The sequence below is a fragment of the Bos indicus x Bos taurus genome, chromosome 5 (assembly GCF_003369695.1).
Source record: "Bos indicus x Bos taurus breed Angus x Brahman F1 hybrid chromosome 5, Bos_hybrid_MaternalHap_v2.0, whole genome shotgun sequence".
NCBI lineage: Eukaryota > Metazoa > Chordata > Mammalia > Artiodactyla > Bovidae > Bos > Bos indicus x Bos taurus.
Genome location: NC_040080.1, coordinates 79,754,284 through 79,771,196, shown reverse-complemented (window position 1 = coordinate 79,771,196; position 16,913 = coordinate 79,754,284). Strand labels below are relative to the sequence as shown.

Sequence of the window (16,913 nt, the reverse complement as noted above, 5' to 3'; positions counted from 1 at the left end):
AGTATATTTTTAATTATGGTAAATACTTATGTTTTGATAATGGTAGTAGTGTTTTTAGTGTTCCAAATAGAAGAAAAAAAAATTAATGACTATTTTTTTAAATAAATCGGTCTTATTTTTTGTATAGTACTCAAGTGAAAAATTCTTAAAATTTCTACGAGAATTTGAAAATAGAATATATTATGCCCACTGGGTTATATCCTGAAATTATATCCTGGATTATATCCTGAGATTATATGAGATTATATCCTGGTTTATATCCTGACAACTGATTGTACTCCAGGAGAACACTTCAGTTAGCAACTCCTATAGTGGAATGTAACATACACAGATTAATACAAAGTTTAGATGGATTACAGACTTACATGTGAAAAACAAAACAAAGTTTTAAAATTCACAAATGTGCTTTTAAAATGTTTATTACTTCATTTAAATACAATGTTCATTTTTTATTTCTTCATAATTATCTTTTGGAAAAACTGGCATGTAAATACAAAGTAACAATGAGAAATATCACAGGAACAAATAGTTCCATTATTTCTGACTTTTTTTTTTTTTAACTACACAACAAATAAAACATAGATCCTTTTGAAAATGGAGAATCAGGGTTAAAAATACATAAATTACCATTAACATAAATTTAAAGGCTTCATATAATAAAATTCTCAGTTTTGAGTCTATTAAATAGACTAGTTATCTATTATAGGCTTCCCTGGTGGTTCAGATGGTAAAGAATCTGCCTGCAATGCAGGAGACCCAGGTTCGATCCCTGGGTTTGGAAAATCCCCTGGAGAAGGGAATGGCAACCCATTCCAGTATTCTTGCCTGGAGAATCCCATGTACAGAGGAGTTTGGTGGGCTTCAGTCCATGGAGTTGCAAAGAGTCAGACATGACTAAGCAACTAACAGTTTCACTTCACTTTCATCCTATCACAGGGAATAGTTTGAAATAAGAAATTTTGGCCAGGGCCAACAGATTTACCATTCCCCACCCTCCAAATTTCTTTTAAAGCAGAAATGACACTTAAATGGTTACCTAGGTACTTGACCCTGGCACTCCTATTATGAAGGGAAGTGAAGTGAAGTGAAAGTTGCTCAGTCGTGTCCAACTCTTTGCAACCCAATGGATTATAAGGTCCATGCAATTCTCCACGCCAGAATACCGGGGTGGGTAGCCTTTCCCTTCTCCAGAGGATTTTCCCAACCCAGGGATCGAACCCAGGACTCCTGCACTGCAGGCAGATTCTCTACTAGCTGAGCCACAAGGGAAGCCCAAGAATACTGGAGTGGGTAGTCTATCTCTTCTCCAGCAGATATTCCTGACCTAGGAATAGAACTGGGGTCCCCTGCATTGCTGGCAGATTCATTACCAACTGAGCTATCAAGGAAGCCCAACACTCCAACTATAGGAATTTATTTAAACAGTTCAGGTATAATTTAGAAGACTAGGTTAACAGGTACCCATCATAGCTAAAGCTCCTTTCTGTTTCAGCAAACTGGAATGTTACATTCTTACCCCATGGTCTTAGTGGGAGTTGTAGAATTCTATAATTCTGAAAATAGTTTCTATTTTGACTGATGTAGAATTTGCAGGTCACAAATTAAGGAAAAAGATGAGTACTAATATTTGGAGTGAAGAAGATTGGGAACAAGTAGTCAGTGGTGTGGTTTAGCACTTAAAATCAAAATTAAAATATAACAATATCACTTGAAAGACTGAACATTTTATTTACACCAATTATAAAACTTTATGATTTCATATTTGAAGACAGAGTTGCAATATAGGAAAGAGAATAGCTACATCTTTCTTGGATAGGAGGATTTTGACAACATGTTAGTTTCTTATCAGCACATTTTATGGCATTTTGTTTTAGATAAAGTTGTATGAGATGCATTGTTTACATCAGCAACAAAAATAACTCATGTTCCAGCAAAGGGCTTCATTAGTGCAAATTCAATGTCTATTTACAAGTATATATGATAACTGCATTTTAAAGCAATCTAAGAAGGAATGTATTAAACTTTTCTATTTTTATTCCACTTCACAGAATATATAGATGGTAATCTAGCAATAGACCTGTCTTAATCACAGAATGCAAAATAAACATAACCTTCATTATGAGTAACAAAACAAAAAATTATCCACTTTGTAAATTTCAGTATGAGTACTACAATCAAGTACTTTTTAGATTCCCTTTTATTACTTAATCCATAAACTTAATTAGGATATATAAGAAATATTACATTTAAAATAGTTCTTTAAAATATATTTTCACTGGTAACAATTTTGTACATTTTTACAAAATAAAATCTATAAACATTCCTTCATATACATATAGCAAACAGCAAGTAGTGGAAATTATTCTTTTATACATAAACATTTTTTAAAGATATTTATAAGAGAAGATAACCATTTTTCTATCCAAAGATAAAGATTTCCAATATCTCTCTTATTCAACAGATGTTCTTCTCATTTTTTCAGCTAATTCTTTTCTTACTTCAATATGTTTTTCTAAATTTTGCACTTCATGTGGAAGATTGATGTCCCAAACAGACAAGCAAGACTGTATCTCTAGAAAATCAAAAAACAAATCATGTTACAAAGATCTGCCATGAAACATTTTTATCTTTTGTTAATTTATATTTAGCTGTTGGACCAATGTGTATGTGTGTATATATTTATGTGTGTGTGTGTGTGTGTGTGCTCAGTCATGCCTGACTCTGTGGCCCCATGAACTGTAGCCTTCCAGGCTCCTCTGTCCATGGAATTTTCCAGGCAAGAATACTGGAGCAAGTTGCCATGCCCTCCTCCAGGTCATCTTCCTGACCCAGGGATGGAACCTGGATCTCTTAATTCTCCTGCACTGGCATCTAGGTTCTTTACCATTAGTGCCACCTGGGACTACACACACACACACACACACACACACAATATACACATATGCATATAAAAGTAACATACTAAATTATTACCATTTATAAGAAATTATATTTGGAAAGTGTTTTAAAATACATTATAGAACTAACTACTAAATTTTAACAATGGACCTTTAGTAACATAAAACTTCATTTTCTGAAAGAATAAAGCTTTTTCAAACACTTTTCAAAATCAGACTATGATTTGGATAATACGGAGTAGGTAAGATCTAAGGAAAAATACCCATGTTGGGTTTGAGCTAGTTCTCATTTAATAGTGGTTGCTAGCTCTACTTCACCAGAAAAATATATTACACTGCTAAATCACTAAAACTTAATTTTGAAGATTTATTTCTAGATTATTTGAACTATAAAGAAGCTATCAATTAAAAATGCCTAAAGTTGTATGCATATGTAATATTTACCTAAATGTATAAAAACATAATATGTTATAATCATTCATGTCATTGCAGTCTGCTTGGAACACAGTATCCTATTAAACATTACCTTTTTGGTGTTGTGTACCTTCAGCACTTTTCCGGTTATACCCCAAAACCAGCATGACATTTTTAAGGCTTCCTTTATTAAAAAATAAAAGAGTTCTGTTAAAACAATATAATAAGTTGGACTTTAAAGAGTACAACAGTTCATATTTTAAGACACAAAAACCTTGGAAATTAACTTACAATTCCACTACTTAAGAGATCCCTCAACTGAGTTTGAACAAAAAATACTCTGTAAGGTGATGAACGAAAAATACTCTGCAAGGTGACCAGTACGTTTTTAAAGTTAGAAAATTTGATCTACCTTCTTGTTATGATTCTTATTGTGTGAATCTGAGAAAACAGCTTAAATTCTCTGCAAAATGGGCTCAATATTTATATATTACTCCTCCAACAAAAGCTATATATCAAAGAGAGAGTGTAAGTTCCTTTTAAAGGAATGTATTAAAGAGAGACAAATGGAGTTTTATGGTCTAGTGATGAGATTAGTTACTAAACAGTAACTAAGTTAACTACGCAAAATGAAACAGCACACACAAAACTTTGAGGTAGGATGAAGCATGTATTTAAGAGGGGCTGAACTTTCTTCTGGAGCAGAAAGAGCAAAGAAGAATACGGCAAAAGACAAGGGTGAGAAAACTGAGGTGAAGCTAGATCATGCCATATATTGTATATTATGTTTAAATTATTTAAAAAATCAATTAAACCCATTGAAATTGCCCTTTAATGTCAGTAATGAACAACCATTTGGATACCAAGTACATACAAATTAAAGGATACAACAACCTTGGTGAGTAAGACTAGAGAGACAACCCCCCATACACCTACTACTTTGCTTGCATGAACAAGTGTCCTGGCAGTCGTTAGTCACTGCTGCTGCTGCTGCTAAGTCGCTTCAGTCGTGTCCGCCCCTAATTCTAACTTTCCTGCAACTCTGACACCTATTCATGGAAAATTTGTGAGACTGAAGAGAAACATTGGTCTGTCCTTAATACATTCCTGTAAAAGGAGTTTACTGTTGTCTTCATCCTGTTCCAACATTTTTATCATTCATTTGCTAAAGTTACATCCATTGATGTTGTTTAGTAGCTAGGTCATGTCCGACTCTTTTGTGACCCCACGGATGGTAGCCCACCAGGCTCCTCTGTCCATGGGATCTCCCAACAACAATACTGGAGTGGGTTGCCATGGTCTCCTCCAGGGAATCTTCCTGACCCAGAGATCAAATTCACGTCTGCATTACAGGTGGATTTTTTTTACTGTAGAGCCACCAGGGAAGCACCAAAGTTACATAAACTCTAGTTTTATAGAACTTAAGCCCATTTTTGTGATCAACTATGTATAAATACTAAGTCTATTCCCTAAAGCAAATAACTAGTCAAAATAAGAGTTAAGTGTGAGCATCATGTGCTATCATGATTTCTTCATAGTTGAGTAGAAAAGTAGGAACAACAGAAAACATAAAGTAAATAAAACATAATGATTTCCCAATATTTGTATATAGATTATGAAGTATATATTGCTATAAGAATATACACTGGTAGCAATATATACTGTACAAAAATATAAATTTATTTACAGAAAGAAAAACTAAATGGTATTCCTTAACAAGGGTAGAAAGTTTAAACTAAGATCAAAATAATCATCTGCTTATAACATTATATATTTTTTGCCTTAATTATAAAGAAAAAAGAGAAAGTAAGACCTAAATTTAGTGTTCATTTGAAATACCTGCTTCTCTTATGGGACTAAAAACATCTACTCACTTCATGCTTATAAGGCCCCTATTCAAAATATATCTTGCAAAATTTCACTATGAATTTCTGAGACACTTCATACAATGTTGGGAAGTGAAGAAAAAACATATTCTTATAGTCTTAAGAGAATATGAAAAAAGATTTAAAGGAAGTAAACTTGCCTAACTGTGCAGTCATCATGACTCTAACAGAATCACAAAAGTTGTGAATTATACGTATAATCCGACGAGTTGAAAGATCAAGGAGTAAGATATGGCCTCCTCCAGTTCCTATCCAGAGAGCAGTGTTCTTCTGGAGGCAGAGAGTCTTCACTCTCCCAGAATAAGACATTTTGTGTTTCAATTCCTTGCTTACTCTGACCAGTTCCTCCCTAAACCATAAAGAAAGCATGCATTAATCCTTTTTGTTCAAAAATAAAGAGATAAAATAAATGTGACTATATATACAGACACACACACATAATATATATATACAACATTTTGGATTATGAATACATGACAAGAATCATTACATATCATTAAAATTATATGAAATTTTGCTAAATATAGAATGTCAAATTTTGCTAAATATAGAATGTCAAAGAGCCACATTTTGCTACTTAAAGCATAAATTATCAAAGATAACACAACAATTGCCTCTCAACTTCAAGAAACTCTGAAATAAATAAGATGGATATAATTTTTATATATAACAAACCTATACAATGCAGCAAAAAATGAATAGTATCTGTTCAATATAAAGAAAAAAAGCATTACTTTCAACATTTTTTCATGAAGTTTAAAAGTTATAAAAGAAAATAAAAACTATAATCATCTACATGTAAAAGATATGAATCCAAATCACTGAATTTTTTCCTGAGCTAATGAATAATTCATGACAAAAATGAGGTATCCAGAAGTAAAAAATTCCAATAATTTTAGAACTCTAGGAAAGGACTAGGCAGAACTGTCAGGTCTTCCAAACAGAAATCTCCTCACCATCCAGAGAAAAACTAAAGTGTTAGTAAACTTTGAAATCTCAATTTACAGATATGGTATATAATCAAAATGTTCTCTAGAAGATAAAAAAAAAAAAATTCTATACAGTAAAACCAAAATAAAACTATATAGTAGCTAGCAAATAAAACTGGTGATGGTCCTGGACGCCAGCGGCAGCACACAAGGTGTGCGGGTGATGTGAAGTCTCCTACACACTTGAGCCTGGTCAGTCTAGCACATTTTCCACCCAGATTTTATATTGTTTTGTGACTTTTTCTTTGTAATACTTTGTAATAGACATGTAAGAAACCATGTCTATTATGATTCTATTTTTTTCCAAAGACGAAATTTGCTGGATACCAACAGATGGTGCCAAAAATTATTAACGATTTTGTTTCTAAATTTTTTTTAACATTTATCTATTTAGAAGTATAAAGGAAGAAAAATAAGCCATAATTTCTCCCTCTGTGAAATCTGAAGGGTAAGGACAGTTCTTACAGGCATGAAATAAAGAAGCAATGACACTGTACCTACATTCAACAACACAGTGCACACTTAAACATTTGTTAAGCAGACAGGTCCCATAGTACTCTTTCCACAATAAAAGAAATTAAAGAAAATATTAATTTACTTTAAAAAGTGCACACAATCTATTAGTTCACAGAGTTTTTCAGTCTTCTTATCCCACACTTCCACAAATGGGCTATTTTTCTTAGCAACATAAAGAGCCGTGTCTACCACCACTGCTATGATGTTGGAATCACAGAAAGATGCATAGGAAAATCTAGAGGGAAAGAAAAGAATGTCATTTAATTTTTTTTTTATTATTTTCAAATGTAATACAACTTCATATTAGCTCTTAATGCATATAAAGGATTAACACTATTTTGAAAAAGAAGCAATTATTTCATATTATCCCCTAACCATTCTGAACAGAATACTTTGATACTTCACCTACTTCTGGTTACTTCATATTTCTTCCTTGATAATAAAATTTAAATTTGCTTCCTATTTTATTTTCTATTTTATTAATTTCAGTTTTATCTGGTTATTTATAGAATATTATTTTATCTGAATATGTAAAGTATCTTGATGTCTAAGAAAATCATCATAATATCTGTAACTTTATAATACTGAAAAAAAAATCCACATTGTCAAGAATGACTGGGATATTAAGGGTCACCCATTTACACTTAAAATCATAAGACCTTTAAATCCACCTTAGTGGCAGTCTTCAAATATTAAAATATATCTGCCTCAACACAAGCTAGTCAAGGTATGGGGGAAAAAAATCCACACCATCATCCAAATATTAGAATGCAAATTGTCATTTTTCTTTCCCCTTTGAAAATAAAGGAAAATGACAGACATTTTTAAACATCTACCTTCCAACCTAGTATATTTGGCATTTCACAAACAGATTGGCAACCAAAGGCCCCATCTGCATGGCAAACTCCAAGTTGTACTTCAAGGCTTAATTTAAATGTCAGCTCCTCTCAAATTCTTCCCTGACTTACTGAAACAGACCAGTCATTCCTTTTTCCATAACTGATGCATTAAATATAAAATATTAATCTATAATGATATTACAGATATTATTAAATATAAAATCATATTCATTAGTATGTCCTGACACTACCCTGTCTGTTTGCCATGGTATCTTCCTAATTGGAGAGAGATATTAGACAATGGGTGACAACTTCTGAGAAGTGTCTGTGATATTTCCAAGTGTCTGTGAAACTGGGTCCTAATCTCTTTCTGAAAATGAATATCTTTGAGAGCCTGATATTTATGGCCATTCTATCTAGTAAAGCACCTATATTCCAAATCTTAAAGGGAATTTAGGGGGCTAATTGATACCATGACCTCATAACATTCTATGTAAAATACAAGAATGCGGGGAGGGGGATGCTTTTCTTCTTATATCTTCAGGCCTGTTTAAGTTGGTTAAAAGTGGAAATTACAGAATAAGAATGTGCGTGTATGCTAAATTGCTTCAGTCATATCTGACTCTTTGCAACCTTACGAACTATAGCCCGCCTGGCTCCTCTGTCCATGGGATTCTCCAGGCAAGAATACTGGAGTGGGTTGCCACTTCCTTCTCCAGGGGATCTTCCCAACCCAGCAATCAAACCCGTGTCTCTTACATCTCCTACACTGGGAGGCAGGTCCTTTGCCACTACCGCCACCTGGGAAGCCCAAGTGAGAATACGTTTAACCAAATATTTACCACATGCTAGGAAACAAATCTCCGGGAAAAAAAAAACAACAGAAAATCCTCATGCATGAGAACTTACCATATATAGCAGTGTATCTGAACTCTGACCACACTTTAGAATCACTTGAGAGTCAAACATAAATACAAACATGGGGGACCCACCCCAGTCTTAATTCATCTGCTTTAATTGCTTTGAGGCAGGTCTTGGGCATCAGATTATTTTTAGCTACCTAGTGGCTTCTAATGTGCAGCCAATTAAGCAGTATGTCTAGTGGTATTGAGAAAATTATTTTTAAAAGTACATTTATAAACTTTTGTGACAGCTATTATGAGGGGAAATAACAAATACAATGGAAGAAAAAAAATCTAAGGCACCTAATTGCCACAGTGGGATCACAGACAGCCACTCAGAAGTGACTCTTAGACTAAACAGACAAGAGGCATAGTAGTCATCCAGAAAAACAAAGAACCATATGTAAAGACTGGAGTGAAAGGGAGCATGCTGTCTTCAAAACTGAGACAAATTCATTTTGGCTAAGGCACAGAGGGTAAGGAGGTTGCAAAATATGAATCTACAGAGATGAGCAAGGACTAAATCATGAAAGTCTGGTAAGTCATCTCAAGGAACTTGGACTTCATGCAAAGGACATTGGAATATCACTGATCACTTCTCAGCAGGAGAGTGGCATCAGCTTGATTTGCATTTTAGAACAATCCCTCTGCCTGAATGTTGGGAATGGATTGAAGGGAAGACAATCAGAGGTTTGAGAACTCTCTGCTATTGTTAAAATGGCCAGGCCTTTGATGGTAGATGGCAGCTTGGCCCATGGTAGCAGCAAACAGTAAGAAGTATACATATTTGAGAGTCAAGAAGAGCATCAACTGGATAAAGAATTAGAAATAGAAGAATCAAGGATTTTTCCCAAGTTTCAGTCTTGGGCAATTAGATGGATGTTGAAAAACTAGGATATGCCCTGAGATAAAGATTTCTCACTTAAAGCTAATAATAACCATGATAATTATCTAACATTTATTGAGAGCTTACCAAGTGCTGGATCTCATATCAAGTTCCTTATATTACTTTTTATTCTTTAGTTTTTCAAGTATCTCTTTGAGACAGGGTACATTACCACCCTCAGGTTAGAGAGGACTGAAGATTTGAGAAGAGCTTGCCAAGTTCACATAACCAATACATGACAAAGCCAGATATGAACAATCTATGCTCTTATCCAAACCCTACACTGCTTCTCACTGAGGAATATGATGAATAAGAACCAACTGCAATGCTTTCATTAAAACACAATTTAAAAAACTGAAACAACAAATTGGAACAAGGTTTATATTTTATTTTATTCTGCTTGAAATTGGTATAACTTTTCTTTTGAGGAAATGTCTGCATAATTATCAACTCTAGAGAGGACTTAATTCCTAAGGTTCATTTCCTACAATCAATAGTTAAAATTATCCACAGGGAAAGTGTGCAAGATAAGTGGAGGAGAAGACCCTGAGCCGACCTCTTCTCACAGGCACACCATCACAACTATTTGAAAAACAATCATAGATTAAAAAAAGACTAGAACCTACCAGAAAAGATCTTCTACAACCAAAAATACAAAGAAGAAATCAAATTGAGAGAGGTAAAAGGGACTGGGCCATGATATAGTCCAATCCAATACCCCCAGGTAGGCGCTTCACAAATGGGAGAATATTTACAACTGCAGAAGCACTCCCAAAGGAGTGAGAAGTTCAAACCCCACTTTAAGCTCTCCAACCCAGAAGCCCTGCACCAGGAAGATGAGCCCCCAGGGCATTTCGTATTGAATGGCAGTGGGGCTTGCTTTCGGGAGTCCCAGAGGGCTGAGGAAAACAGAGAATTCACACTTAAAGGGCATACACCACATAGTCTGGACTAGAAGGCAGAAACTGGGTTAGGAGGCAACTGCAGCTCACCCAGGGGACACAGACACGGGCAGGCCAACACAAGCTTCAAGAAACCAGAGGCCACACAGCCAGATATTTCAGGAACCAGTCCCACCCACCAACAACATGCTCTGGGACTCCTTAGCCCTGAAACAAGAATCCAGGACTTGGTTCTGCTTTCCAGTAAGCCACACTAGCTCCATGACCTGGTTTTATCCATTGATGGGCAGGCAATAGCCCCTGGGTCTCCTGGACCCTGACTCCACCCACCAGTAACCCAGCAAAAGTCCAGGGCTCCCCAAAGTTCCACAATCAGATGCCTGATAACCCAGTACCACAAACCAGAGGTCATCTCAGCCTCCATACAAGGCAAGATTGAGCAACCAAATGGACCAGCCGACCAAGTTTAGCAGACTGCTCACATAGTCCGTCAGCTGCAACAGAAAGACCCTTGCAGCCCTCATGCGGGAAACTGTAGAGAATATGGCACTGGTGATGAGAGGGGAATACACTGCTGAGAACAAAAGGTGTCTCCTGCAAAAGGCCAGTTCTTCAAAGTCAGAAAACATAACCAACCTACCAGATAAGTTAATATAAAAAAGCAATTTAAGCAAAATTAAGTGACAGAGGAACATGTTTCAAATGAAGAAACAAGATAAAACTCTAGAAGAAGAGCTAAGTAAAGTTGAGTTAGGCAATCAACCTGATAAAGAGTTCAGAGTAGTGATCATAAAAATGATCAAAGAACTCAAGAGAATTGATGCACAGAGCAAGACATTAGAAGTTTTAACAAAGATTTATAAAATACAAACAACAACCAAACAGAGATAAAGAATATAAGTGAAATTTAAAATGTACTAGAAGAAATCAATAGTAGATTAAATGATACAGATGAATGAATCAATAACCTGGAAGAAACAGTCGTGGAAATCAATGATGCTTAACAGAAAAAAAAATAATAATGAAAGACATGAGGACAATTTAAGAGACTTCTGGGACAACATCAAGCCCAATAATATTCACTATAAAGTGAATAGGGGTCCAAGAAGAAGAAGAGAGACAGAAAGAAAGGAGCTGAGAGCATAATAGAAGTTATAACAGATGAAAAATTCCCTAACCTGGGAAAGGAAATATATAAATTCAGAAAGCAGAGTTCCATAGAGGATTAACTCAAAAACAAACATACCAAGACACAGTATTTATTTATTTAATTAAAATTATTTAACTAAAATAAAAAATAAAGATATAGAGATAATATTATAATAAAAGAGAAAAACAACAAATAATATACAAAGGAATTCCCATAATGTTATCAGCTTATTTTTCAGCAGAAACTCTGCAGGCCAGAAGGAAGTGGTATGGTATATTTAAAATGATGAAAGGGAAAAACTTAAAAACCAAGAATACTCTATCCAGCAAAGCTCTCATTCAGATTTGATGGAGAAATCAAAAACTTCACAGACAAGCAAAAGCTAAAAAAGTTCAGCACAACTAAACCAGCCTCACAAGAAATGTTAAAGTAACTCTTTAAGTGATAAAGGAAGGGCCACAAGAAAATTGAAAATTATAAATTGAAAAACTTCATCAGTAAGGGCAAACTGGTGCTAAAGATAGGAAAGCATCCACACACAGAGCTAGTAGTAAGGGTAAAAGACAAAAGTAGTAAATTCCTGTATATCCACAATAAGAAGGTAAGAGACATGCAAAGAAATTATATGTAAAATATGGTATCAAAAATCATAATTGTGAGGGGAGGAGAGTACAAATGCAAGGTTGATAAAATGTATTTGAAATTAAGAGATCAGCAACTTAAAACAGTTAAAGACTATGCCTGCTATGCAGGAGACCTGGGCTTGATCCCTGGGTCGGGAACATCCCGTGGAGAAGGGAATGGTTACCCACTCCAGTATTCTCGCCTGGAAAATTCAATGGTCAGAAGAGCCTAGCAGGCTACACCATGGGTTGAAAAGAGTCAGACACAACTGAGAGATTCTCACTTGTATTTTTTTCCATATATATTTCCACATGTAAAACTCACAGTAGTGACAAGCCAAAAGTCTATAATAGATACAAACAGAAAAAGGAATAAAGCACTAAAGATATTTATCAAAATACAAGAGAAAAGAACAAAAGAAGAAAGGAACAAAACGCACCTACAAAAACAAACTCAACACATTTAACAAAATGGCAAAAAGAACATACATATGAATAACTATTTTAAATGTAAATTGGACTAAATGCTTTAATCAAAGACAGAGTGGTAAAATGGATACAGAAACAAGATTTGTATATCTGCAGCCTACAAAGACTCAATTCAGATATAAAACTGACTGAAAGTTCAGGGACAGAAAAAGGTATTCCATGCAAATGGAAATTTAAGAAGAGCTGGGCAGCGATACTTATAACAGAAAAATAGATTTCAAAACAAAGACTTTTACAGGAAACAAAGAAGGACATTACATAATGATCAAGGGATCATTCAAAAAAGATATAACAATTGTTATATTCACCCAACATAGAAAAACCTAAATATATAAACCAAATATTAACAGAAATAAAGGGAGAAATCAACAGTAATACAGTAATAGTTGAGGACCTTAACACACTACTTACATCAATGGACAGATCATCCATACAGAAAATCAATAAGGAAATACTGGCCTTAAATAACAAATCATACCAGATGAATTTTACACATATATAAACTGAAGCACATTCTATTCAAAAGCATTTGAATGCACATTCTTTTCAAGTACACATGTAACATACTCTTGGATAGGTCACATGCTAGACCAAAAAATAAGCCTCAGTAAATTTAGAAAATTCAGTTCAGTCCAGTTCAGTTCAGTCACTCAGTCGTGTCTGACTCTTTGCAAACCCATGAACTTGAGCACACCAGGCTTTCCTGTTCATCACCAACTCCTGGAGCCTACCCAAACCCATGTCCACTGAGTCGATGATGCCATCCAGCCATCTCATCCTCTTCCATCCCCTTCTCCTCCTGCCCCCAATCCCTCCCAGCATCAGAGTCTTTTCCAATGAGTCAACTCTTCACATGAGGTGGCAAAATATTGGAGTTTCAGCTTCAATATCAGTCCTTCCAATGAACACCCAGGACTGATCTCCTTTAGAATGGACTGGTTGGAGCTCCTTGCAGTCCAAGGGACTCTCAAGAGTCTTCTCCAATACCACAGTTCAAAAGCATCAATTCTTCGGCACTCAGCTTTCTTTATAGTCCAACTCCCACATCCATACATGAGTACTGGAAAAACCATAGCCTTGACTAGACGGACCTTTGTTGGTAAAGTAATGTCACTGCTTTTTAATATGCTGGCTAGGTTGGTCATAACTTTCCTTCCAAGGAGTAAGCGTCTTTTAATTTCATGGCTGCAATCACCATCTGCAGTGATTTTGGAGACCCCAAAAATAAATTCTGACACCATTTCCACTGTTTCCCCATCTATTTCCCATGAAGTGATGGGACCAGATACCATGATCTTAGTTTTCTGAATGTTGAGCTTTAAGTCAATTTTTTCACTCTATATTTTCACTTTCATCAAGAGGCTTTTTAGTTCCTCTTCACTTTCTGCCATAAGGGTGGTGTCATCTGCATATCTGAGGTTATTGATATTTCTCCTGGCAATCTTGATTCTAGCTTGTTCTTCTTCCAGCCCAGAGTTTCTCATGATGTACTCTGCATATAAGTTAAATAAGATACTACACATAGAAAATCCTAAAGACACTGCCAGAAAACTAGTAGAGCTCATTAATGAATTCAATAAAATTGCAGGATACAGAAATCTGTTGCATTTCCATACACTAACAACAAACAATCAGAAAGAGAAATTAAGGAAACAATTCCATTAGCAACTGCATCAAAAAGAATAAAATAACAAGGAATAAACCTACCTGACCTGCCTCTTGAGAAAACTATATCAGGTCAGGAAGCAACAGTTAGAACTGGACATGGAACAACAGACTGGTTCCAAATAGGAAAAGGAGTACGTCAAGGCTGTATATTGTCACTCTGCTTATTTAACTTATATGCAGAGTACATCATGAGAAACGCTGGGCTGGAAGAAGCACAAGCTGGAATCAAGAATGCCAGGAGAAATATCAATAACCTCAGATATGCAGACGACACCACCCATATGGCAGAAAGTGAAGAAGAACTAAAGAGCCTCTTGATGACAGTGAAAGAGGAGAGTGAAAAAGTTGGCTTAAAGCTCAACATTCAGAAAACTAAGATCATGGCATCTGGTCCCATCACTTCATGGCAAATGGAAGGGGAAAAAATGGAAACAGTGACACATTTCACTTAGGCTCCAAAATCACTGCAGATGGTGATAGCAGCCATGAAATTAAAAGACGCTTACTCCTTGGAAGGAAAGTTATGACCAACCTAGTAGCATATTCAAAAGCAGAGACATTACTTTGCCAGCAAAGGTCCGGCTAGTCAAGGCTATGGTTTTTCCAGTGGTCATGTACAGATGTGAGAGTTGGACTGTGAAGAAAGCTGAGCACCAAAGAATTGATGCTTTTGAACTGTGGTATTGGAGAAGACTCTTGAGAGTCCCTTGGACTGCAAGGAGCTCCAACCAGTCCATTCTAAAGGAGATCAGTCCTGGGTGTTCATTGGAAGGACTGATGTTGAAGCTGAAACTCCAATACTTTGCCACCTTATGCGAAGAGTTGACTCATTGGAAAAGACTCTGATGCTGGGAGGGATTAGGGGCAGGAGGAGAAGGGGACGACATGGGGTGGCAAAGAGTCGGACATTTGGACATGACTGAGCGACTGAACTGAGGTGATAAAAGATCTGTACTCAGAAAACTCTAAGACTGATGAAAGAAACAAGAAGACAGAAACCAATGGAAAGATATACCATGTTCATGGACTGGAAGAATTAATAATGTCAAAATGACTATACTACCCAAAGGCAATCTATATATTCAGTGAAATCCCTACTAAAACACCAATGGAATTTTTCACAGAACATAAAATTTGTATGGAAACACAAAAGATTTAAATAGTCAAAAACAATCTTGAGAAAGAACGTAACTGGAGGAATCACAGGCTCTGACTTCAGATTAGATTACAAAGCTATGGTAATCAAAATAGTATGGAATTGGCACAAAAAAGACACACATATCAATGAAATACAAGAGACCAGAAATAAACCCACTCACTTATGTTCAATTAATCTACAACAAAGAAGGCAAGAATAAGAATGTACAATAGAGCAAGGACAGTCTCTTCAATAAATGGTACTGGGAGAAATAGACAGGTATATGGAAAAGAATGAAACATAGAAGAGTCTCTAACAACATATACAAAAATAAACTCAAAATAGATTAAAGACTCGAATGCAAGACTCGATATCATAAAACTCCCAGAAGGAAACATAGGTTGAACACTTAACATAAATTGTAGCAATAAATTTTGGGGGGTCTGTCTCCTAAAGCAAAGAAAATAATAGCAAAAATAAATGGGAGGAGCTAAGTACACTTAAAAACTTTTGCACAGTGAAGGAAACCATCAACAAAATGAAGACAACCTACTGAATAGAAGACAATATTTGCAAATTATGTGACTGATAAGGTGTTAATATCCAAAATATACAAATAGCTCCTATAAATCAACATTAAAAATACAAAACAAAATTAATAAAAGGACAGAGACCCATAGGCATTTTTCCAAAGAAGACATACAGATGATCTATAGGCACATGAAAAGATGCTTACCATCAGTATCATCAGAGAAGCTCAAATTAAAACCACAGTGAAGTATCACCTAACACCTGTCAGAATGGCTATCATCAAAAAGACCACAAATAACAAGCATTGGCAAGAGTGTGGAGAAAAGGGAAACCTCGTGCACTGGTTGTGAAAATGGTGCAGCCACCAGGGAAATAAATTTAGATTCCTCAAAAAACTAAAAATAGAACTACCATATGACCCAAAAATTCCACTCCTGGGAATTTATCCAAAATATATATATATATATATATATATATATTTGAAATGATATAAGCACTCTAATAATAAGCAAGATATGGAAGCAACCTAAGTGTCCACCATCAGATGAATGAAAAAAGAAGATATGGTATGTATAAATATACAAGAGAATAATACCCACCAATAAAATGATTGAAATTTTGCCATTTGCAACAACATGGATGAACTTAGAGGTTATTATGCTAAGTGAAATAAGTCAAAGAAAGACAAATACTATTTGATCTCACTTATATGTAGAATCTAAAAAATAAAACAAACTAGTGAATATAACAAAATTAAAACACACTCAAAGATACAGAGAACAAACTAGTGTTTACCAGTGCAGAGAGGAAAGAGGGGAGGGCCAAGATAATGTTAGAACATTAAGAAGTACAAATTACTATGTATAAAATAAGCTACAAGGATATACCATATAACACAGGGAATGTAGCCAATATTTTATAATAACTATAAATGGAATACAACCTTTGAAAATTTCAAATCCCTATGTTGTATAGCTTAAATTTATATAATAGTGTAAATCAACAATATCTCAATAAAAAAAGAAAGAACAAAGAAAATTATCCAAAATATATGTGTAAAATTCATATCTTTAGTAAAATAAT

At 35.1% G+C, this 16,913-nt stretch overlaps 1 protein-coding gene across 2 annotated transcripts in view; it reads right to left on the bottom strand.

Annotated features, from left to right (window-relative positions):
- Positions 1 to 1,704: 1,704 nt before the first annotated feature.
- The window catches only part of LRRK2 (leucine rich repeat kinase 2), a 207,551-nt gene continuing 192,342 nt past the window's right edge, over positions 1,705 to 16,913 (bottom strand). Inside the window, exons 48-51 of one of the 2 annotated variants that reach the window (XM_027542585.1) lie at positions 6,785 to 6,937; positions 5,338 to 5,546; positions 3,424 to 3,495; positions 1,705 to 2,572 (exon numbers count right to left, since the gene is read on the bottom strand). In XM_027542585.1, the coding sequence (XP_027398386.1) occupies positions 2,451 to 2,572; positions 3,424 to 3,495; positions 5,338 to 5,546; positions 6,785 to 6,937 (556 nt within the window). In that variant the 3' untranslated portion in view covers positions 1,705 to 2,450. The remainder of the gene's footprint in view (positions 2,573 to 3,423; positions 3,496 to 5,337; positions 5,547 to 6,784; positions 6,938 to 16,913) is intronic. The other variant, XM_027542587.1, reaches the window with a different exon arrangement.